Genomic DNA, 25,180 nt, shown 5'->3' with positions numbered 1-25,180 from the left:
AAAACGGTGGTTAATTCAGATTGTGATTGTTGCTTCACACATGCATACTGCTGCCATCTTGTCTTCTACAGTAAGTGTTGTTATTGTGTTGTATTCTCAGTTGCTTTATCAACAACCCAAGGTGATGATCTGAATTATGACGGATTTTCTGTGGAGGTGTGGAAGTTACACACATGTCCACCGCAAATTTAGTATTAAAGTGATGATGAAATGATTGTTTCTTCTGACTGCTAGTGTTTTTTTTTTAGGTTCAAATGCTCCAGACCAGGGCTCGCAAACTCAATTGACTGGAGGCAAACTCTTGGTGAGACTGAGCTGGAGTGAAGGGTCTTGTGGTTTTGCGTCTTGTCAGTCCATGTAATGTCGATATGAGCCTCTTGAGGATTTGTAGAACAGGCCCCTTTAAAAAAAGACCACAAGTCATACCACAAATGTGTGCATGCATCGCAGGACTGATAGGTCTCACTAAAAATTGATTTTTTTTTGTCTTTCTCTACGGATATATTCTGTTTGTATTTTCCAAATCCGCCGTGGTCATAATGGATCAAGAGTACATACACTATATGTCCAAAAGCGTTTGCTCACCCATCCAAATGAGCAAACTCAGGTGTCCGAATCACCTGGCCTGGACACAGGTGTATAAAACCAAGCACCGACGCCTGCAGGCCGTTGTGACAAACATTTGTGAAAGAATGAGCCGCTCTCAGGAGCTCAGTGAATTCCAGCGTGGGACTGTCGTAGGATGCCTGCTGTGCAACAAATCCAGTCACGAAGTTTCCTCGCTCCTAAATATTCCACAGTGAACTGTCAGATTTATCTTTAGAAAATGGAAGAGTGGTGGCTGAGTTGACAAATAAACCAACCGGGAGAAAAATTCCAGTCCATTTATTGGTTATTAATTTCAGATACCACCTCACTTTAAATAGACCACTTCAGTAGCAAAGCCACCTTTGGCATTGCATTACTATTTACACTCGGAAAGCTGAATGAAATGAATAAATGAAGTAAGGAACACTGCACTCTGGCGTCATGGTACCTGAGCCCAGTGAGCAGGTTGCTAAATATAACAGCATGCTAAATATTTGTATTTCAATGGAAGCAGCAATGGTGGGCCGGCTTCTGAATAACATTTTGGTGAGGTAATTTTTGAAAGCAGAAGATGAAAAAAAAGTCATTTGACTCCGCGCCCTCTTTAGTTTGTGTGAGTCATCAAAGTGTACGTTGCCAGGCAAAAATAAGTAACACCTGACTTACGACCGGGATCGGTTCCGACCAACCGGTCGTAAGTCGGATTGGACGTAAGTGGAATGCCATTCAAAATGGCCGACGCAAGGGTTATAGGTGCTACTGTAGTGGTGGATGGCTGTGCGAGAGTGAGATGCTGGGATACTACAACTGAACTGTCGTACGTGTTGCCGGGCTGCTACATGCTGCAACTGCAAAAGCAAATAAACACACAAAAACAGTGAGAGCCTCACACCAGGAATCATGGAAATGTGTGTGACACCTAAGAATATAACCTTGACCCCTTTTTATCAGCAGGATGTTGTACCAGAGCCCCACAGAATTCACAATGTTGTGTGTGCATCCTGTGCAGGGCACAGTGGGGCCAAGGAGGAGTTCAACACACACTCCGCTGCATAAAACCATCTCCACTTAGAACAAAAAGAAAACATTTCTTCACGATGCAACCACCCCTCCCACAATCCTGATACTTTTTAAACATATTCAACCTAAATAAAATAAGCAGCCGTGGGTACATCACTAGTACTAGTCACTATATAGTAGGTCGCTCATGAACCCAGACACAGTGTGGAAGTTAAAACATTGTTGCCTGTGTTCAAAGTTTCATGAGGCACATCATGGAAAACTGTAGGAAAGAAATTAGACTGAAAAGCAGGGCCCTTTTGCTTCATAATTCATGGCCCTGCTTCAACAGGTGAGTCTAGTGGGACACCCTGAGCAGGTTGTCATCGCAGATGAGATGCTATGAACAATTTATAGTCTGCTCTGAAAGCAAATCATTTCATTTTACATGGCTGGATTTAGTTTGTGGAAAGATTTCCTGTCTACTGGGGAAAAAACATTTTTGGGTTCAAAAACTGAAGGCAGATTTTAATAAAAAAAATAAAAATAAAATCAAGAAATTTGTTGAAAGATGCCTTTCCTGATCTTTTTTTTTTTTTTTCCTTGGGGAAAATATTCGCTCTTGATCATGAAAGAGCTGCCCCTTGAGAATGGCATTCAGTATTCACATCTTGTGACAGTGCTCCGTCACTCTGCACCAGGCCTCAGGGAAGCTCACCCTTACACCTCCTTCAGTCAGTCATCCTTCACACAACATAATCTCAATTTATCTGTCACAGGCTTTTCATGTTCACCATGTCCAGGATGCCTCACACATGGCACCACATTTCTCAGGTATATTGGTTTGCCTGACTCTGCCATCCTACTTCTGACGACCTTTGTCACGGAAAATAGGGAGCACCAGTCCCTACTTTTCCCAAAGGCCATATAATCTGAAGACAGACAGAGAGGAACAGTGTGGAAAAAAAGCAAAAAAAAAGAAACTCTGTCTCGAGACAAAGCTCTTTCGGCTCAGAAGTCCGAGACGTGAACACGAGAGAGTCGGGTTTTTACCACGGACCTGATCCTGGCTGGAGACCAGCACTTTGTCTCGGGAAACTCTCAGCAGGTGGTGAGCTTCTCGCCTCAGGCGACTCAGAGCTAGATACCGGATAAGTACGTGTACAGCGCGACTCCACACAAACATGATAAATGCTGGGCAGTAGAGGGTCTGATCGCTGTCTGTGCAGGCAACATCGTTCAAAAACAACTTCTCAAACTTGCAGAACACTGAGGTGTGCAGCTGGGAGCTGCAGGAAAATGGTGCTCGGGAACAGGAGCGCAGCGGTCCGGGACTCGCGATGTGTGCGGATGAGTACACGAGTTCCTGGTCCACTGATGCTCAAGACACGTTGCGGCTATAACAATAACAACAAACATGGAGGAATCCCTGAACAAAAGCAAACAAAAGCAACTACTCTGAATGTATTTGAAATTCTTCGAAAATTGAAATTCTTATACAAATATTTTCAAGACATTAAAAGAGCTTTAGTTTCAATAAGGTGATCTAAAAACTTGAATATAGCCACCATCGTGAGTTATTGTGCCATTGTCAATATATATATACATTTTTCAATTCAACAAATGTTATTCAGCTATAAATGATGAAATGCCGGGTCTCCCTTCTTGTGAATGTATATGATGCAGGATTCACTGAATGCATTCAACCATGTGAGGAGGATGCTGTATGGCGAATGTGATGCAAACATTGCACTGCAATAACTGTGGCCGGGGGCTATACACATGCATGCATATTCAAGACATGGGTTGTATGTTCAAGTTGAATCTACTGCGGATTTTCTTTATTTCAATATATGTCCAGATGTGTTTGCTAAGCCACACTGTGTTTAAATGGCCAATTCCAGTTCACAATTTTGCCTATGTCTTTTTAGTTATGAATGTGATTTGGAGCTTTCAATTTTTTAAAAAACTTATGACCAGAATATAACGGCTTGGGCGACTTGTTTAGCAGGTATCAGCGTAAACCTAGCTCACACTTCCACTCCGCCATCAATGTTTTTGACACCTAAAATAGCCATCAGCGTTGAGACTGTCTATATTTTCAATCCTATTTCTCATGTTTTCTTTTCTAACCTGCCACACGCTGGTGTCGATGAGACCCTTGTCGACTATTGATGACTGTAATTTAACTGTCAAAAGTGCGTTGGGAGCCACCGCTGCAAAATTGCGTCAACAAAAACGTATTGATTCCCGACAGCGGCGTGAATGGGGGTTGGATGGCCGCCACGTCAGAGCTATCATCTAAACCCTTGGACGCAATATTTGGGCGCTTACAACTCCTCTGAGGATTAAAAGCTGAGACACAAGGCTTCAGAGATGGAAGACACACGCACACACACACACACACACACACACACACACACGGAGAGCTGTGTGGTCAAACCAACACGACCCTGCCAGACCATAGTATCAGTCAACATGGCTGCTGCAGGTGAACGTTGGATGGATTCCATCCAAACATCAGTAGCCACTCTCAAAGGAACTTTTTTTCTTGAACTAAACTGTTCTACATCAGCACCTTCTTTGACTGTTAACACTCTCTGTGCTTCTGTGGACCATTCTAACTGAATGAAAATGCTTCATGAAACCCAGTGAAGTAACCCAAATCAGCTTATTCCAAATGAATTTTTTTGTCCATGTACCCACCTCATCCAATCGTTTCTCCACAGCAGAATACATCAACAGCCATTTAACAAAATACAGATAAGAATCAAAGGGATAAAGCAGTCGTCTTTGATCGAACATGTTGCTAGGTAACAATGGCGGTCGGTTTACAAATGGATGGAGGAAGTGGTGTGGTGGAGGAGTTGGTTTTTCTATGCATCTAGTTTGCCCATGAATGGGTTGAAAAACAAGGAATATATTCATTCAGACTGTTGGAAAAGTTCCCTTGTAGCTGCCGCTGTTGTCGCGGATCAGGTGAAACAGGACAAGCTACACCAGTGGTCCAGCTCAGGACTTTCTTGAGAGAACATGGATCGTGGAGGAGGTTGGAGGCAGCAGATTATTCTTCTCTGTTAAAATGACTGGAGACCATTAACCAATGTGTTCTGTTTCTGGAGGCGATCTTTTTTTTTCCTTCTTATCTTCCTCTTTTTTAGGAGTCACCCAGTTCATTCGTACATGAAGATCAAACGTTCCTGGGACTGGTTTGTTATCAGATAAATGTGCCTCTGACCACTGTGTGAGGAAATGATGACGGACGGATGGATAATGGAAATGTCATTGCTCTTCTTTATAAAAAGTGATGTCAGGAAAGAACATTCTATTCCCAGACAGAACTGGGATCATGTTGTCGTGGAACATTCAGTTACACAGTCAAAATGGCTCTTGTTTTAAATATGCTACATCTGAACCCTTTATTACATAGTAATACAGTATAATAGCATCTAAAATTTAGATATTGTATTGTTGGTATTGTAGAAATATATATATATATATATATATATATATATATATATATATATATATATATATATATATATATATATATATATATATATGAATTACAGTTTTGATGGCACAATAAAATCCCCTAAAATCCAGTTTTCCAGATGCCACATCTTTAGTATGGTATGGAATTTAAAAGCATTGATATAAGTGACTTAGATTCCTTCCAGCAACAGGGAAATTCACAGCAATAGTTATAGGCCGTAGTTATTGAGTCTGTGGGAGGCAATTGAGCTCCTCTCCTTGTAGCTGCTGGAGACACACGCCTGATGAAACCCATTGTGGCCGCTAGTTTTTTATGGTGCTGTTGGTCACGACCCAGATTTCACGGCAGTGAGGACATGAAAGTAGCCATGACCCAGACAGAGCAGAATCAGACAGGTGTGTGCTGAGGCATGTCTTGCAGTAACAATGCTTTCCTGCAACCACCAAAATATCAGTATAAAATATTCTATTTCTGTAAAACAAATTCTTTCCATGGGTAGATGGGGTTCCACGACACATTATTGAAGGGTTGATGAGGTTTCATGAAACAGTGTCCTGGTTTTCAGAGGCCACCAGATGGCACTGTCTGCTGTAAAATGTTTGGACTTGAACAACTAATTCAATGAAACCAACAGACCCCGGAACACTGTTTCATCAACCCTGCAATACTGTTTCATGACGCCTCATCTACCCAGCACAAGTGAGAAGTCAGAGACTCTGTTTCGTCTGTTGAGGTGTCCCAGGCACCTGTTTGGGATGCTTCAGGACACCTCCATGGTAACGTGTTTCGGCCCCAGAGCCAGGGTATGTTGGATGGACGGATGACATTGGTAACCCTTATTATGAGACGTGTTCTATGACTGAAAACTGCGGCTGAACTGGTTACATTACTCACTGTAATATTAATTCAAATAAAGTTTGAGCTTTTGTGTTGCTGTCATACTTCACAATGAGAATTTTGTTTTTCATCTGCTGGTGAGACCTTGGATTTTTTTGGGGGGGGGGGGTCAAATGAAAACTAAAAGTACATTTAACGACAGTAGAAAAACTTCTAACAGGCCAATTTTGTGCTTCATTGAGTACCTGCTGCGATTCAATCCAGATAAAATCCTTTTCTTTCTGCCCGTCCTCAAAAGTGTGAAAAACTGGTTGTGACCTGAGGCATGATAACATTCTGCTCGGAGCCATTTCTTTCTATGGACTATCTTTTGTGTCCTCAAAGAATAGCGGGTCATGAAGTCAGTGAATTTCCACCATGGTGCTTGAATTGCTTTGAAAAAAAAAAAAGCAAAGTACATAATATCAATAAATACTGGAGGTGAGATTGCCAGTGGACATGCATTCACCTCCAATTTACAGACTTTTGTTACGACATAGATGAACACATCACCACAGTCGATGTATCATTTCATATTTCATTTCATCTTTCATTCAAAAGTTGGCTGCGCTGAGGCTGATTCACAACAGACCGTGGCTCTTTGTCTCATGCAGTAACAACCTTCTGTGGAGGTGGACTTCATAGAATTCCAGAAGCCTCTCTGGTGTTTTGCTACCCACCTTTTTCAAGCCTTTAAATGGCAAGGAGTCTTACATCAGTGGCGTGACCCGCGAGGGTAATGACCAAACACAACAAAGCTCCCCTCGCCATTCATGGACAGGAAATACAACAGCAGGCTTCCACAAAAGCTGCATAACAAGCACCGGGCGTCTGATCTGGGTTGTCAAGACTGCCCTTTTTAATGAGGCCCTCAGACGGAGCAGCAGAGCTCCCACCACTTGAGAGCAAATGAACACGACGACGGAACACAGGTTTCAACATCGGCTAATTAAGTTCTGTCATTTTCACAAGGGAGAGTCGGTCAATCAGAAAGAGGTTGAGCTCCTCCTCCTCCTCCTCGTGAGCATCAGTCATTGAAGGGTGATTTCACACCCAAGCTCTGAATGAGATCCCTTCCCAAACTGAAGGGTAAGTCACAAGTGAAGACGGATCTCATCGGGCTTCACTCATGTTTAAAGCCAGCCTTCGATCCAACTGAAGTCTCACAGCTTCCGTTCCTCTCCAGATCACTGGAGCATGTCATGTTCAGCCAACTGCTGCGCTGCACAGTCATGACCTTCTCCATTCTAACTCCAGCTACTCAACAGAAACACCTCATTCTTGGATTATCTTGCTGTAGTGCAGTCCTTCTTTTTTTTATTTCAGGCAAATTGATGCACTTTAAGTCTTTTCTGTTTCAGACAGAAACAATGTTAATGAAGTTATTCTTTTTTTGTAGGTTGCTCTATATTACTTTCTTTTCTTTAATGTTAACAAGGATACAATGTAATGCAGAGTAAATATGGAGGGTACGTTTCCTTTTCGAGAGCATACGAAGACAAGGCTAAGACAGTGAAAGGTCAAGACCAAAACCATGCGTTATTGTTCCTTTTCCCTCACTCTCTTCAGCTTCACAGCAACGCAGCTGGATCCCATTCCGCTGATCAGACTCCAGATTTCTACACCTGGGTTCCAGTCTGCGCTTCCAGATGGTTGCTTCGTGACCTCACGGTAAACTCTCTCTCGACCCTCTGTTCTCTGTTCCTGTTATGTGTTTCTAAATTCGGTACGTGCTTGATCTTTTTTCTGCCGCCTCCTTATGGTTCTCTTCGCTCCGTTTTCTCTTCTTTTTTTTTCGCTTCGCTCGATTAGCTTGTGCGTGAGTGCTTTTTATAACTCACCTTTAGCTTTCATCTCGTCATAGTTATTTTCGTGAGTGTGTGTGTTTTTGTTTTTTTTTCCACCACTGAGTGCTTTCAGTTTATTTGGCCTTGTGAGTTAATTTCGCCTCTTTTCTGTTGCAGGTTTTCCCCTCCATTTGAGTGTATTTCTCAGTCTGTGTTCTGGCGTCCGTGGTTCTCTGTTCCGGTTCGTCTTTTGAGTTCTGGCGTAATTGTGAATAAATCGTGTCAAATCTTTCCTCCCCGGATGAGGCTTATGATGTCACAGAATGAGTGCAACTATTATCTTCTTTCATATTTGTAAAATGATTTAATAAACAGGACAATGAGTGGTTTCATTGCTACTACAAGGCAGCTTACTTTTATCTGCTCAGATTTCTGGATGTCATTTGACTCATATATTTCTAGAGTTATAACATCTCATCCGTTCTCTCCCCACAATGAGAGGAATGTAGCTCGCATCCTCCTCTGCCAGCCCAAACTCCTCCCCCTCCTCCCCCTCCTCCTCTCTCTGACTTGTCTTCTCCACCACCTCCTCCTTGAGGTCATATGGATCTGACACAGGAGCACGTCGGCAGAGGAACAATTTCACTTTTCCTCCCGTCACATGCGGATCGGTTTTTCTGCACTCTAATTCCACATGACTGAAACAATGGATTTGTTCAAGTCGAGGTTGTCGCCGGCGTTGGACATTGGAGCAGGCTGTTACCTGCTCTTTGTTGGTGAGTTTATGGTTATATTTTATTGTTTTACTCTTCCAAATCTTGCAAACAGAATAATGCGCACGTTGTTTTTCCTTGTAACACAAATGAATACACGTGTAGTTGGTGCTCAATTAAGAGTGTACAGGAATCGTGATCTGCCTGTGTCAGATGCACCTGACTGTCAGAGTGACAGCAACTTGAGCTGAACACCTGCGGGAGCAGCAACAAGTGGCAGGCTCAGATTTGCTTGTGTGAGGACAATACAAATAACCACTAGTGACTTCAGGCAAATGAAGCTGCTTGAAAATAACAATGTTTTCATCCATCTTGGGTCATTAAAAACACAATATTTTGACCTACAGTCCATTTTATTGCTGCACACTGATGTGGTGCCCCACCGACTCTGACCCTCGGCACGAGCTGCACTCTTGTTGGAGATCGAGTCTTTCGTTTATTAATGAATAATGATGACGAAAAAAAAATATATATATATATAAACTATTATCTTCTTCTCAAAAGATAATAGTTGCACTCAATGCAAAAAAAAAATATATAAAATATATTTTTTAAAAAAAAACGGCCACATCAACTGACTAGGCAGGTCAGATTTGGCCCCAGGGCCTTGAGTTGGATTCATGTGCTGTTTCAATCCCCTTTATTGGGCACACCTCGCCTATACTGGTGATGGTGATATTGCAAATATTCCGCAGTGATTTTGGTCCATGTTGGTTTGTTGGCTGTGCATCCTTGACGCTGGACGTTGCTATCACATGACAATGATCCTGTTTTCATGCAGCAGTAGTCGTGGTAGTAGTAGGTTTCACCCCTTCCCGAACATGGATAGCTCCTTGTCTTATTACTTATAAGATAATCCTATGTGATAATCCTGCGTGATAAGACTGACGGTCCCAATTATGGCCACCGAAAACGGTCAAAGCCGACAATTAGAAATGTCAATATCAATATTTGCGATCAAAATCTCCGGACTGCGCTGAACGAAAAGTATCGGCGAGGAAATCTCACCTGGTCTGTTCCTTCCTGCAGCGGCAGGATTCTTCTTCAGGATTTTTCTGTTCAAAAACCCCCCCCACAGTCATCCCACCCGCATTCATGCTGTTATCTTGGTTTTATCACTTGAGATTTCAGGCTTGGAGGACAAGCGTCTAGCTTGGCGGGTCAGAATCTTTATGTGTCTGGGGTGCTGTGCAGAGATTATCAGGGCGCTCCAAGACATATCGATCTGTTTTTTTTTTCATGAGGAAGGTATCAGACAGAACAAAACATCTCTTAAGATTGTGTGTCGCCCCTTAAGGTAATAGCTTGACTCAGGCCTAAGTCGGATTGTTGCCGTCTGTCTTACATGCTATAAGGCGATGCTGTAATATTGCATTCCACCGGGTTGCAACAGTTGAACTGTGAGTAGCAGCACTGGCCTCAGAGACGTTCTGAGACTGATATTTTGGAGTCGGTAAACAGCAAGGACCCAAGTGCGAGTGGTTATAGGCGCAGGAGGCAGGAGGGAATTATAAATAACATTTAATAATTAAACAAACTAAAACAGAACAGAAAGCGTCACCGAACCGGGAAGAAACAGAGCGAACGCAGAATGTAAAAACAGAGTAACGAAACTAACAGAAGTGCACAAACATGAGTAAAAAGTCAAAACAGAAAGCGTCACCGAACCGGGAGAAAACGAACTTGAATCACAGGGAACTAGATTTACAAAAGCACAAAGGACAGATAATCACAAAAGAAACCAGGGAGCACAAGGAAGCACGAAGAAACAAAACACTAACTCAAGGCAGCAGGGTTAAACACAGTAACAAAAGAACTAGCAAGCGCACAGAATAAGAGACCGAAAACAAAGAGAGCCACAAGTTAAATGAACTAGCTAGCAAACAGAACAAAAAGCCGAACACAGGGAGAGACACGAGAACCAGGAGTTAAATGAACTAGCTAGCAAACAGAACAGGAGCCGAACACAGGGAGAGACACGAGAACCAGGAGTTAAATGAACTAGCTAGCAAACAGAACAGGAGCCGAACACAGGGAGAGACACGAGAACCAGGAGTTAAATGAACTAGCTAGCAAACAGAACAGTTCCAGCCGTGTGCCAAAGGAACAGAGGGGAAAAAAGCAAAACCAGGACTCGGAGCCTGGAAGCGGAGCCATGACAAGTTCGACCCATGTCTTGGGTGCTTCTTCTTCATTCGATACCATTTCCATGTCATTCACGGTGACAGGTGTCAAGTAACGCTGGCAACTGTGCTGTCATCGTCGATATGTGAGAGTAAACGCTGCAAGGAGACGTATACTTTCCTATTGCCAGTTTCAAAAAAACGTAGTCCAGATGAATCCATCAAAACAAAGGTGTAGTACACACACAAAGCCTGTATGTGGCATTTTAATGCTTCTCCAACAAACAAAGAAGATGGCATGGCAAGTACTGTTCTTCCCAGTGACATGACCACCCGAACATGCAAACTGGACGCGGTTATTACAGTCATGTCTTGCTACAAATCAACAAAGATGTGATTGAGTGGTAAGAGTGTGTGCCATGTTTTTGAAATCTGTGGTTCGCTACATGCTCCATCCGCACCGACAAGAAGAATAAAAGTGCCTCTTTCACTAGTCTCTCTGTGAATGACTGTGTAATTATCTTTTGCCCCTCATTACACGTGAGCAGTGCCTTTGCAGTAATATTTTTCCTATCAGCGCAGCAGCTGTTGCCAAATTATTGTCAACTTTTCTGGAGAAAGACGGCACAGGCGAAGCAACGGCCTTGTCGTTTTCCAAGTCTTCTGCTGCACAGATAAAGACAGAGACTGGAAACAGCGGTTTAATATTAATGACACTGAATTGAGGAAAAGAGAGTGGGTGGTAGAAGTAGTCATAAGTGGCATACTCACTGAGTTGAAGTAAAGAAGTGGACAAGAAATATAGGTGTCATAAAATGAGGATATGGACGCCTCCCATTGAGGTGAGTTGGTTTCGTCTTCTTCAGAGTCTTGGGGATATAACAGTCTGTCAATTGACTGGCAGACAGACACAGCTGTGCAGATAAAAGGTCAAAGCCATTGGCGTCTTCAAGCTCCGATTTTGTGGAGAATTTTGTTATAATGAGGAACAGCTGTCGGGGCTATAAACTGCGTGCAAAAAGTGAGTCAGTCAGAGTACCACCACTGCTTTAATCCACGGTGAATAAAGTAGCGAATGGATCATTGAATTCATCATGGCATTCGTGGCCTTTTTGGGACATCAGGAGGCATCAGCGGATGAACATGTGGCGACTTGAGAAGGTCATCGCTTTTAGTCTGGCTAGCGTGCAACACAAAAAGCGGATTTCAACTGTTACGTTTTAGATTCATGAATGCGGTGTCTCTTGTTTTTACTCCTCAAAGATGCAACACAAACAACATTTCGAGGTGTTAAGGAAGTTTTCTGGCGTGCAGTGATTTGCTTTGACGCTCTGTCTGCCGACACGTTCACATGGAATAATCTGAAGCACAGGCGAACCAGACTTCGGCACGGGACATGGGTGGAGATTTGGTCCCACACTTCCCTGCCAGTCTGTGTTATATGAGCAGTAGGGGTGTGATGGTTTGCCTGAGGATATTGGGAGAGGACGCAGGAAGCAGCATCACCAGACGTTGAATATTGGAATTGGCATTTGAGCTCAACAAAACTTTAACGCTAAGGACACGACTGCTGCCTGTTGATCATGCTATGCTATTTAGCATGTTTTTTTCGCCTTACTTTTACACAATTTTTTTTAAATTAATGCAGAAAAATATAAAATTACTGACAAGAAACAATGCATCGGTTAATATCATGTCTTTTCTGGAGCCGATACTGATTCCTACAATGCTCCCTCTCTTCTTGTACTGAGGTCGCATTCATTCTTTCTATTTTCAAGGGCAAGAAAAAACACGCAAAACATCAAGGGCACTCCACTGGAACTACTGTATTGAGTAGATACAATGACTCTGCGTTCATATTCCTGGAATATATATATATATATATTTATCTTCTATAAACACACTGCTTACATGCAACAAGCCTTATGAAGTTAAAAGAGTCTGGCGGCTGCTTGGATGGCCGTGAAGAAGAACACGAGGAGACGGATAATAAAAAGTGATAAAAGAGACCTCAGACTGGAGAATTTGAATGAATAAATATGGCTGGTTGGAAGAGATAGCCGGTTTAAAAGAAGCTGCAAGCCATGAAAGACGATATTTAGTGGTGTGAGCCTCGGCACTTGAATTATTATGGTCTAGATGTTGTCGAGTTTGCATGTGCGCTCATGAACCAGGAAACCAAATAGAAGTGGGTAGAACATCTGACGTGTAAATGCTTCTCTTTGAACTTAAAATGCGCTAAAATACAGTGAGGAAAAGATTTGCTTAACACAGTTTATCATATAAAGAGAATAATATTTGAGAAGTATCAGAGAACATGGTGATACATGACAAAATAATTTCATTTCTTGAGATAGAATTTTAAATGTTGGTGGCTAAATTGAATCAACAACTCAGAAATATTGTATTTCAAGAAAGGCTCAACAAGCGGGGGGTCTGTGATACGAATCAAAAAGGGAGTCATGCGATACTGGTGAGATTCTTCTAAGCAGTAGGCAGTCAAATCACTGAAATGTATTTGTGGTGAGAAAATGTGTTGCAGTTTTTGTCCATTCTACATTGCTTGAGGGTTGCTGGGACAGAGGTACAGGAAAGGTATAAGCTTGGCAGCTACGCAGAGGCTTTGTCATTGGTGGTCCACTGGTAATGGGTCAGCACTTTCGACTTGTTCCCTTTTGTGGATACATGTCGCTCTGATGCTTCAGTTGTGTTGCAGTACTGGAGACTAGCCTTGGTCTCCAAGTACTTGTTTACATTTAAACACTCTTGGACTTGGTCCCACTCCTACTTGGTCTTTGTCAGGTCCCGCTGTAGGTCCCAAATCTCTCTGCGTACCAAACGTGTCCTACCTGCCGCTGGATGATGACGTGACATCTGACAGACACAATCGTTTTTAGGAGCCAAAGAGAATTTAAATGAAGGATTCGATGTCAGTCTACCACATGCGTAATATTTATACCCACAAAATACGATGTTTGTCATCGGGTCATGTGTTAAGTGTCTGTTCTTGTGATTGGCTGACATGGTTTGGCCATTGCTTCTATTTCAAGTCAATGAATAATACCACTCTGAAGATATTTTTATTCATTTGCCAGGGGGAAAATATGGATCCATGAAGGAGTTTTAACCTTTACCAAATTGGTTCTACCACTTCCGGCTTTGCTGAACCACGCGTCGTGATTGGTTGCCATGTTCCGGGTATTGATCACCCGAGCAAATATCCAATAAAAACAATGCAATGATTATTGTTTTTGTGCGATAACAAATGAAAGCAACAGCCAATACACGCCAGCCAATCACAACGTGTTGTTCCGCAGGCCGCGGAGAAGAACGCACATAGACTTCGCAAACGATCCGATGACAAACATCCAAAATATTTGAGTCTGTCTGAAAGCCGAAGATTTGAACGCTCCATTTGAACAACAATGTTTGGAGAGTTTATCATATAAAGAAAAAAGTACTTATTCGGACACATTTGGTAAGCGAACAGATTTGGTACCTACATGGCCTTGTCTTGTCTCGGTCTTGACTCGGGTTCTGAGGTCTTCATTATAACACCAGGCTTCAGCAACCAGTAGTGCTCTGTGGATTATCATGGAAGAATGGTGAAGAAAACTCAACAAGAATGAACACATCCGATCATAGTGACAACATGGCTCCTTTTTTTTTTTTTTGCTTTCACCATAGAACCTGTCTGTGAGTCGGGGAGGGACTGTGCGAGGTGGACAGGACGATCTCTGTACAAGTCTGTCTAAAAGCCAAAGATTTGAATTCATATGTTTGAACAACAATGTTTGGAAAGTAATAGCCCGAGCTTCTTCATCTGGGTGCCTGTACTTCTGCAGCTGATGATCCAAGCTAGTTCGACTGGGAGGATACTCCAGCAGATGAACCAGGAAAAAAAGCAAAACAACGACAAAACAAAAGACATATTTGGATGAAACTGAATCAGATCCATACACCAGAATGTAGAAATAATTATATTTTATTGGTTGAATGTACAGATATTCTAGTTTTGCTGTGACATCATGATAGATAGATGGATGGATGGATGGATGATGGACAGACAGACAGACAGACAGACAGACAGACAGATAGATAGATAGATAGATAGATAGATAGATAGATAGATAGATAGATAGATAGATAGATAGATAGATAGATAGATAGATAGATAGATAGATAGATAGATAGATGGACGGACGGACGGACGGACGGACAGACAGACAGACAGACCGATCTATCTATCAATCGATCGATAGATAGATAGATGGATAGATAGATAGATAGACAGATAGATAGATAGACAGATAGATAGATAGATAGATAGATAGACAGACAGACAGACAGATAGACAGACAGATAGATAGATAGATAGATAGATAGATAGATAGATAGATAGATAGACAGACAGACAGACAGACAGACAGACAGACAGACAGACAGACAGATAGATGATAGATAGACAGACAGATAGATAGACCACGCATCCATCCTGCTCCCAGGTGAAAAGGTGATTGACGTGTTACATAAGGAAGTGACATCATGCGAGAAGAACACAGCGGTGTTGCGCCACATGACCACCATCATCCAGGCTGAAGGGAATATCCTCTCATTGTTCTCCTTCGGTCAGAAGGTTTGATTGTCAGCTTAACTCTGAATGTGGGGCTGCTGCTGCTGGGACGACCCCAGGTTTTTCCGAAGAGAAATGTGCACGCAAGCGCAGCTTCTGCTTCAAGAGTTTCGCTCACCACTTTCGTAACTATACACTGTGGTGAACTACGCTCCGATGACGGATGCAGTGACGTTCTTTCGGGAGCCATTCTTTGATGCTTGATGCTTGGGTTGGCAACCATCAGCCTCCTTTTCCTCACCGTCTCCACTGCTTACGTGGCTTTTTCAGTCAATACACCAGTAGCTCAGTTTGATGCTGTGTTAACTTGTGGGCTGCAGAAAGGCATGAGTGCCCCTCAGTCCTACTCACAAAACCTGTGGCTTTTTCATTGCGGCGCACAGAAAAGAAAGTGAGAAGGTTTTTGTGAAAATTGAACAGAAGCCTGTTGACTCTACCCACGTGGCAATTTTGGTGAAGGTTTGTCAGGGCATTTCTGGTTTGTCAGTTTAAGGGGGGTGAAGATGACGTCTCCATGGCGACATCACATCACATCACTGGGAGTTTTCTCGTGTTCACACACACACACACACAAGAGTTTGTCTTCCCATCGTAGTGAGGACTGTCATTGACACAGTGCTTTCCCCAGCCTCTCACCATGAAACTCACCAACCAAACTTAACCTTCAAGCTTAACCAAACTAAAAACCAACTATAATGACCCAGCTATTTTGTAGTTTTAACCCTCAGTATGAGGCTTGAGGCTCATACAGCTTCTCACAAAGACAGACGTACAAGAACACACCCACACACATTTGTTTATGATATAATCACCTGAAAGATGAGAGAGGAAAAAGCGACGGCAGAAATGGACGGGAAGAAAAGTGGGACGACATGTCCATGCAGCATGGGGGGGTCAGATTCAACACTGGGCAATGTGCGGCCCGGGGGCCATGTGAGGCCCTCTGTTTATTCGGCCCTCGGGGACCATCTGTTCCTCTGTTTCAGTCAAGCTGTTTAACACAAATTTATTATGAGTTCTTAAAAGTCATCATGGAATTTTTGTGTGTTCGTGTTTCATGTATGTGCACGTGTTTCTGTACTGTTGTTACTAAAATAAAACTCAGTAAATTAGTATGTAAACAATGGAATTGGGACAAAAAAATAAACGTTTAATAGTTTAAGTCTAATTTGGCGTTATATATATATATATAATATCAGAAATCATTCCTCATTTAATGTAGCTTAAATCAAATTGTCATAAAATAAAGAAAATAAACACAAAGCTCTATCGATCTAAAATATATTTATAGATACAAATGGTAACATAAAGGAAAGGGCATAGCAAAGTGATCAGAAATAAACAAATATATATAAATATCTAATATAATATAATATAATATAATATAATATCTAACATAACATAACATAACATGTAACACAACATAACATAATATATTATAATATAATATAATGTAATTATTTGTGGGGACCTCTCATAACCCTTTCCCCAGCCTCTCACCCTAAACCTAAACAAACAGCAAACCTTAACCTAACTTAAACACAATTATAATGACCCAATTTATCCTCAAATCGACACCTAAACAACAGGTCCCCACAAGGAGGTGTGCTTCCAAGAAGCGGTCCCCACGAGTGTTGCAAGACAGGGCACACACACATAGACAAGTGAGTGTATACAGGTCAGAAAAACACTACAATTTGGTGCCAGTCCCAAGGCGACATGGATTGCCCTTTTTATATGGAGACTGAATGGCTTCTCCCATGTCAACACAAGCAATTCTGCCTTGTGTTTGTAGGAGCACACGTATCTCACTGACCTTAAACAAAGTGGAGGAGCACAGGTCCAATCCATTTAGTCATATCTTTTCACCCATCCATGCCACTGCCTTGTCAACACACCTGAATTATTCATGACCTTTTTTCCAGTACTTCACAGCCACTTTGCTGAAATGAGAGCGGGGGAAACACCTGAGCGCGTCGCAAGAGCAACTCCATTTTAGCATTATTGATTTATGTTAAGCTTCAAACAGCTCACAGCCACCAAAGCTTTTCATTGGATGATTACCGGTAATAGGCGTTGTTTTAAAAAGGCGTCCTCTTTCGTAGTGTATGTCACCATGACATGCACTTAGGGTTCATGTAGCATATTCTGAAAAGTGTGGATGGATAAGAGGAGAAGGAAGCAGAGGTTCCATGAGATACACTTGCTTCAGGTGGGTTGAGAAGCGCAAATCCCCGACAGATGTTTTCTCCTCGAATAAAATTGTTCACCAAGTCAAGCCAGTATAAAGGTGGGAGGCGATTCACTGTGAAATATAAGGTATGACGGCAGGCGAGCATGTTATCATGAGCCCCACCAGCCACCCCTGGCGACAAATGTTCTCCTCAGGCAAACTAGTTCGAGCATCACGAGTGCAGCGCATTAGTCGTGCTCTCAAGTGGATTTGCCGACGCCAGTAAATGTTTCCGACCCGTTTCACAAGGTGAGTTCTTATTGCAGGGCAGCTCCACGCAAGTGACCTAAGTGACTTAAACATGCTCTGCATGAGTTCATCTTCAATGTGGAGAAGGTTTTATTGCCGTCATTTGAACTGTGGTTTGACTTGTCGTGTGAGCTCAACTGTAAAAATATCCCGAAGTGCCTGGACCTGTTAACGCCTGGTCAATGAGGTCAAGTTTATCAGGCTTCTATTTGTCAGTGTTTGAGCAAATGAACTTGAAGGGTGTGTCAGAAACCAGAGTTTGACACCGGAGCCCTGAAAGGAGCTCTGATCAGCATAGTGTGTCGGAGAGAGGCGAGCGCAATATGTTTTTAGACCATTGAAGCTTATATAAATATGAAGGTGAAGGTGGGCAATGAAGGGCCACATTATATACTGTGACTGTTGCAGAGGCCATTGAGCCAAAAAGGCAGAAGAAAAAGTCATACATTTGACTGGAAGTTTGTCAATGTAAGTGTAATTACACCATGAAGGTATGGGCATAACTATTATTTCCTACTATACTTCATTCTGTTTATTTTGGAGGACAGAAAATATTGCTAAACTAGTTTAATAGTTAATTCTTTTTAGGTGTAAAATTTAATATACACTTCATCATTTTCAGTGTATATATATATATATATATATATATATATATATATATATATATATATATATATATATATATATAATTTATTATTATTATTTATTTATTTTTTTTATTTATATATTTTTTCAGTCACCAGAATTTCAGAATCGTACCGTTTCCTTTACATGGGGATTCATATTAGATCCAAAAAAAAAAGCAGAGTTCTATTTGTAATTGCCTCACTGTATTGAGTTCCTCTTTCATGCCACTGTTCTCTTTTCAGCCGTGCTGTCCATTGTGGGGAATCTGATGGTGCTGCTCATGGCATACAAACGGTGGTCGAAGATAAAGCCTGCCGAGCTGCTGAGTGTGAACCTGGCACTGACGGACCTCGGGGCTGCTGTGACAATGTACCCGCTGGCCGTGGCGTCAGCCTGGAGTCACCACTGGCTGGGGGGAAACGCGACATGCATTTATTACGGACTGGTGGGATTCTTCTTCGGGGTGGCCAGCATCATGAACCTGACCATTTTGGCTGTTGTGCGATTCATCGTGGCCTTAAATTTGCACTCTCCCAGTGAGTATCCCTGAGTCCTTCTTTATTCATCTCATCATATTGTCGACGCCTCATGAATTCCGAAATCACATTCCACCAGGACCCAGAAACATCCTTCTCTCTTTACGGAGATCGCACCAAAGGAGCAGATTTTCTTTTTCTCTCGCAACAAATGTCTGACATTTTTTCCCTCCAATTTATTTTTTAAGAAAACCAGCGAAACATCTTCATAGCGGAGATACGAAAGACAAACATTTCAATGCATTTTTTTTATACGGAGATCGTGAAATACAGGTGCAAAGAGTAGCTATTGTGAGCAGAGTATTTGGAGGGGAGGACGAGAGGCTGGATGGTACAGATTGACATCAGTAACGGTGTTTGCAAGAGTGAAAGAGGAGGTTTTGTTGTTGTACTCTGGTTTAAGAATTCAAAATAGTAGCGGCAGAAACTGGGTGTGACTAGCAAGAATGAGGTCAGAAGGAACACGTGAGGATAGTGATGGGTAGACGAGGCATCATGAAACTGTATTGCAGGGTTGAAATAGTGTCCTAGATTTCAGGGACCACTAGATGGCGCTCTTGGTTTAGAAAAGGTTTCATTGAATTAGTGACAGTGCCACCTGGTGGCCTCTGAGAATCAAGACACTGTTTCATGAAGCCTCATCTACCCATCACTGCTTGAGAAGAAATGTGTGGATACTTTTGCCTGCACAGTCCAGACATTATTTCTCTGACTATAACCAACAAAAGAAAGTTCATACAGACAAAAAACACCTTGTCTGGCATGTATCTTGAATTAACCATAGCCACACAGCATGTTCTCATCCCAAAAATATCTTCCTGGAACATGAAAAACCAAGCTTGTATCCTGTGTGTGTTAAGTCTCCATGACAACGCAATTTCAGTGAGACAAAAGATTCCCTCTAACACGTCAGACCTATCACCTAAATTACCACCGCAGCACCTGTCTGTTCCGCAAGCTTATTATACCCTGAGTAACCTTTAACCTCGCTGAAGAAGGGAAATGCTGGTGATGCATTTCACAAAATGGTGTGAGTGTCGCTTGTAATCAGCAGAGATGTTACCAGGACATTAAAACATGGATCTTTCTTTGAGACCTTGGAGCACAGCTGCATGAATATCCATATTTATCAGTTGGGAAAATTGGGATGCCCTTTAATCTGTCTGCTTTTCCCCAAATATCAACCACTGAGAATACCACGGGATAAAACTCCTGCTTCACTATAAGAGAATGAACTCAGTCTTTTGATGACGATAAGAGCAGGAACATGTAACTGTAAATAGTATTTGTTTATTCAATGTCCATGTGAGTCAGAAACACTCGCTTATTAACCGCACTGCTGCGCCACAGTGGCCGTCCTGTTGAATGAACAATAAGAATGTATTTGTCACCATCGCTACATGAAAGTTCTCAGTATATAGTGTAGTAGTTTTGTGTGTCAAGAGGTAAAGCTTTACATTTCATGCTGGTTTTACCAGAAGAGGTCACATGACCGTGAGTTTTTAGAACTTTGTTGAATCTAAATGAACCAATAGAATGGTGCTGAGACTCTTCAGTTAACCACGGGTTAGTCCTGTTCAGGGTTGTGGGGAGAGCTGGAGCCTGGTGAGCATGTCTTTGGCTGTGGGAGGAAACCGGAGTGCCTGGAGAAAACCCACACAGGCACAGGGAGAACATGCAAACTCCACCCAGAAAGGTCCACAGCTGGAGTCAAACCCTGATCCGTGGCACCACTGTTGCCAAAGAAGTGGCCGATCAGTAGCTGTAAATGTTGATGCTTACTTAAACCAGTCTCCATTGATACGTGGTTGAATAACATTGCGAAAGACACACAACACAATTCAAGGTCATTCATTTCATATCCATCATGACTCATGTGGGAGAGGGAGCAGGGAACTGTTTGTGCTGTTCAAATCATGCTCTTGCTCTGTAAACACATGCAAATGTATACACGCGGAGAATGAGTGCATTTAACCGCACAGTCTGCAGTGGCTTTCACGCCAGGCAAGCGCATGCAATGACCTTCAGAAATAATAGCTGCGCCTCAAACAACACCTTGCTGTGATTAATGCTTTCCACTCTCTCTGCAGGTGAGAAAATCAGCTGGAAGAAGGTGAAGATGCTGTGCTTGGTAACGTGGCTGTACGCTCTGCTCTGGGCTCTGTTTCCCATCCTGGGTTGGGGACGCTACGGTCCAGAGCCCTTTGGTTTGTCCTGCTCGCTTGCCTGGGGCGAGATGAAACATGAGGGATTCTCCTTCGTCATTTCCATGTTCTCCCTCAACCTTGTCACGCCGTCCATTATCATCATCTCCTGCTACTTTGGCATGACTATAAAGCTCTACTTTGCCTATAGGAAGTCAAATACGGACAACCACAGGCTGCCGAATATCATCAGGATCAACCGCAGGATGCTTATAGTAAGTAAACATTTGTTATTATCTAACTAAAAGTACCATCAAGACGCAAAACTGGACAAATCGATCAATAGACAAGGTCAATTCCAAGGGGCTACAAGGGGCTGTCAAGTTCAACTTCACATTAGAGCAAATGTGCCATGCTTAAGGGCTTCAATGGGTTTGAATTTTCATTGAAGTGAAACCTTCGGTAAATGCTGTGGCTTCATCCCACACCCGGGGTGCTCTGCGATCTGAGGAAATAACAATAGCAATAGGAAAACAAAAGTGAGATTTACAAAGCACTCAAGACGCGGATGTACCGGAGAACAATTGTGGAAACAGAAGACAAAGCGAGAAGAACGAGAACTAAAGAAGCAGCTGAAACGGGAATCAAGCAAAGAATTTAGAATATAAAAGATAGTGGAGTCTTGGGAGAGTTTACCGTAGGAACGCGAACTAACCATCTGGCAACACAAGCTGGCACCGAGGTGTTGATATCCACGACAGGGAATCACAAAAATAAAAGCATGAAGAACGCAGACATGACAAATATTTAACAATTTCCGGGAAATTTTTACAGTAACGCTACCCAAGGGTAAGGGTTAGGCTTGACCTCAATTTGTCCGATGACAGATTCTCATAAGTAAAGCAAACATTGTGTTCATGTAACCCACTGTGTTGGCTGAATGCCCTCCTAGCTTGGTATGTGCTGAAAGGACAAGATGAAAATGTAATGTATGAAAGCACCGTTCTATCGAGTTCAACATAAATGACCTGCTGTGGTGGTTCTAATAGCTTTTCTCTTTGAAACTTTGAAGTCCAAACGTATTGCAGGACCTCAGCAGAACCTTTTGAAGCTTAGGGCTTCTCATACGACTTGAGAAGAAAGGTGGGAATCGTCGTCAAAGATCTCACAGGGAAGCCTACCAAATGCACTGAGGGTGGCGGTTTGTAAACGCGGATGCTGTGCGCCACTGTGTTTCTGGCATCTCATACCTTCAAAAAGAAGTAGCTTAATAGGAGACATATCAGTGACAACACTGCTTTGTCTTCTCAAGTGTGGCGTAGCCGATAGCAATGGAATTGTCCATTTGAACCGTGCTATCTCTAGCTGAAAAGCTCTTATCTTGAAGGTCCAGGCAATATGTATAAATGCCTCTGGAAGTCCGTTTTCTTTAGTCCAAAAATGGTATCTTCTTCTGTTTGGTTTGCAGATCTCAGTGTTGATCAGTCTGGGCTTCCTGGGATGCTGGGGTCCCTACGGCCTGGTCAGCCTGTGGTCGATATTCCACGACAGCACAATGATCCCCCCGGAAGTCAGCCTGCTGCCATGCATGTTCGCCAAGAGCTCCACCGTCTACAACCCACTCATCTACTACTTCTTCAGCCAGAGCTTTCAAAAGGAGGTGAAGAACCTGAGTTGGCTGTGTCCGGTGTCCAAGCCGTGCCAGGTCTCCAACAGCGTCAATGACAACGCCATTTACATGATCAGTCCTGACATTAAACCCAGAGTGGACCCTCGACCGGCTTTCGAATTTGGGGAAATGAACACCCTGACAAACTAAGTCAGAAAATTAGACCAACAAAAGTACTGAGACAACTTGTTCAATACGAGACAAAATTAAAAATAAATAATATATTTATACATGTACATAAGAATTTGACACATTCACTTTATTATACACACAAACACACACACAGCAATAAATTGCACAATTTTCACCAGGTATTTATTACCTGTACGGGAATTAACGTGTTATAAGATGAAAGTGTTTTTTAACCAGGAGATGAAGGCCTAATGAAGGCGGAACCGCTTTCCTGAGGGCAGCAATGGTGAGCTCAGAGGTGATGCTTCGCAGTCTGCACTGACATCTGGTGTCAACCATACGCCGCCGCTGCTCTGAGCTGACAGCCAGAGAGCAGATCCTGCACCAAACCATGTTGTTTCTGGCTCCTGGTAGAAGGACAGCAGTGGCTAGTGGGGTTGTTTCATCTTCTTCACTGACCTTAAAACATGTATGTATACTGACTGAGAGTCACTGAAGTCCATCGCCAACCCCTTTGTTGTAGAGGCGTTGAGAACAAGAGGTGGAGTGAAGACTGCAGGGTGTTCGAAGCACTTCACGGCAGAGTGGTGCTCAGTGAGGGCTTAGTGACGCTAGAGACATCCACACCTGGATACCGTCTTGACGCTCTCAGACCACAGTGTGCTCTCCTGAGCTCTTAGACACTCGTGGCTAGGTGGTCAGCAGGTGACACTCCTCCTTTCAAATCCCATCCGATCTCAGCCAGGTCTGTCCTCTTGTTGGTGGTGGGAGCGCTGAAGATGTTTACAGGGATGCCTTGCCAAACATGTTGAGGGTCCCCCTCCCTGAAGTGCCCCGCTACCTAACTTATGATATCCTTGTTTTTTCTTCTGGCTGAATCAGGTACTGCAGTATGACTCAATATTTCCAGACCTGACAGTAGATTCAGGCCAAAAAAAGACCCAACAAAAGGGAAACATATAGTGATGCCAGGCAGCGACACAACAGACCTCTCCCCTTTTTCCTTTCAGTGGAAGTCATGTCTTTTTTTTTTTTTTACTCCTTATTTATGAAATTGTACAAAATACAGGTATTAAATTGTGAAAAGGTTTATAACGTGTGTAGAAAAATACTTACAATATGAATAACAATAAAATAAAATACATACATAGAAAACAAACAATGGAGGTATCACAATAACGTGAGGTTGGATTTCTTTGCAGAAAAATTCCGTCCATCTTTTTGTGTACAACACAGTTTTCAGTCATAACAGAGAGGTCAAATGCTCCATCTGGCGAATTTCTTCAATAACATCAGTCTAACTTCTTTAACTTTTTAGCAGCAAGCATCAAGATTTTAAATAAATATTGATCACACAGCTACACACATGTCTCATTTTGCAGATCAGGTTCTTGTCCTTAAGATAAACTGCTGAAAACATTAGAAACTTCACAGTTATTCCCTGTGACACAAAAAGTAATGACGCATCCAAGAAAAGAAAAAGCAGTCGCAAAGCCACTCGAACGATTTTTTTTCCCACAACAAACACGGATAGCAAGTCAATAGTGAGTCAGCTCCAGGAGTGGATTTAATGATTCTTTCAATATCTTCAATAGAAATGACATGAAAAGCCTAAAACGCATTCAATCTTCTTCTACAAAGAGTGAATAATGGCTGCCAAGTGAAGATGTCGAAATGGCACCTAGTAGAGAAGGGAAGTAAGTTGAGTTTAATGCGTGCAGGTGGGTTGAAAGGTTCATGACAAGGATCCCTTCCTGTCCATGAATGGCAAGGTTGACACCAGAAATCTTCAAAGTGTAAGAGGTGAGGACACGCTGGACTGTTTGGTTGTCCATTCCAGGGCAACCCCTCACATGCTACCTCACAGCTGTTAACCTCCACGTGGTTCTGGACTGAGGAGTGGGGCACATCCCTCCAGAAAAGGATCCATATTTGCCCCAAACTCAGGATAACTTCAAGCTGGAATCATCTGTGTAGCCCAAACAACAACCTGCAACGTCTGTCAACTGAACATTCACAACAACTGAATGTGTGTCTCTCAACAGTTGAGCGTCTTTGAATGAACTCATAAAAAAAAAAAAAAAAAAGCATTCCACCGTGATAAATGTAAGTTCCAACTCTTTGATTTACCTGGCTGTGATGCCGTCATGTAACGCTGTTTAAAATGATCAAAACCAATCGTATTTGAAAAAGCCAGGGTGCTGCTTTCAAAGCAGCAAAATTGAATTTGTCTCCACTGAAATATAGTCAGTTTAATGCCCATTCATGGGGCGACTATATTTCATTGACTGTGCTGTCTGCTTCTGGGGTCGCAG

The 25,180-nt window shown here is 42.5% G+C and overlaps 1 protein-coding gene across 1 annotated transcript; it reads left to right on the top strand.

Moving 5' to 3' along the window:
• The first annotated feature begins 8,380 nt into the window (after nucleotides 1–8,380).
• opn8b (opsin 8, group member b) lies at nucleotides 8,381–23,099 on the top strand. The gene is made up of 4 exons (XM_053843694.1): nucleotides 8,381–8,522; nucleotides 18,627–18,920; nucleotides 21,011–21,339; nucleotides 22,533–23,099. The coding sequence occupies exons 1-4, from the start codon at nucleotides 8,441–8,443 to the stop codon at nucleotides 22,881–22,883; spliced, it is 1,056 nt and encodes a 351-aa protein (XP_053699669.1). The 5' UTR covers nucleotides 8,381–8,440; the 3' UTR covers nucleotides 22,884–23,099.
• Nucleotides 23,100–25,180: the final 2,081 nt, after the last annotated feature.

The sequence above is a fragment of the Synchiropus splendidus genome, chromosome 15 (assembly GCF_027744825.2).
Source record: "Synchiropus splendidus isolate RoL2022-P1 chromosome 15, RoL_Sspl_1.0, whole genome shotgun sequence".
Classification (NCBI taxonomy): Eukaryota; Metazoa; Chordata; class Actinopteri; order Syngnathiformes; family Callionymidae; genus Synchiropus; species Synchiropus splendidus.
The sequence above is the reverse complement of the archived record's forward strand: the minus strand, read 5'-3'. Positions and strand labels throughout refer to the sequence as shown.

Bases quoted from the DNA above. Each gene is read 5' to 3' on its own strand.
- opn8b (XM_053843694.1), top strand. From the start codon at position 8,441: ATGACTGAAACAATGGATTTGTTCAAGTCGAGGTTGTCGCCGGCGTTG. The intron at 18,921-21,010 runs GTGAGTATCCCT...CTCTCTCTGCAG, and splicing joins CTTAAATTTGCACTCTCCCA to GTGAGAAAATCAGCTGGAAG. The intron at 21,340-22,532 runs GTAAGTAAACAT...TTTGGTTTGCAG, and splicing joins TCAACCGCAGGATGCTTATA to ATCTCAGTGTTGATCAGTCT.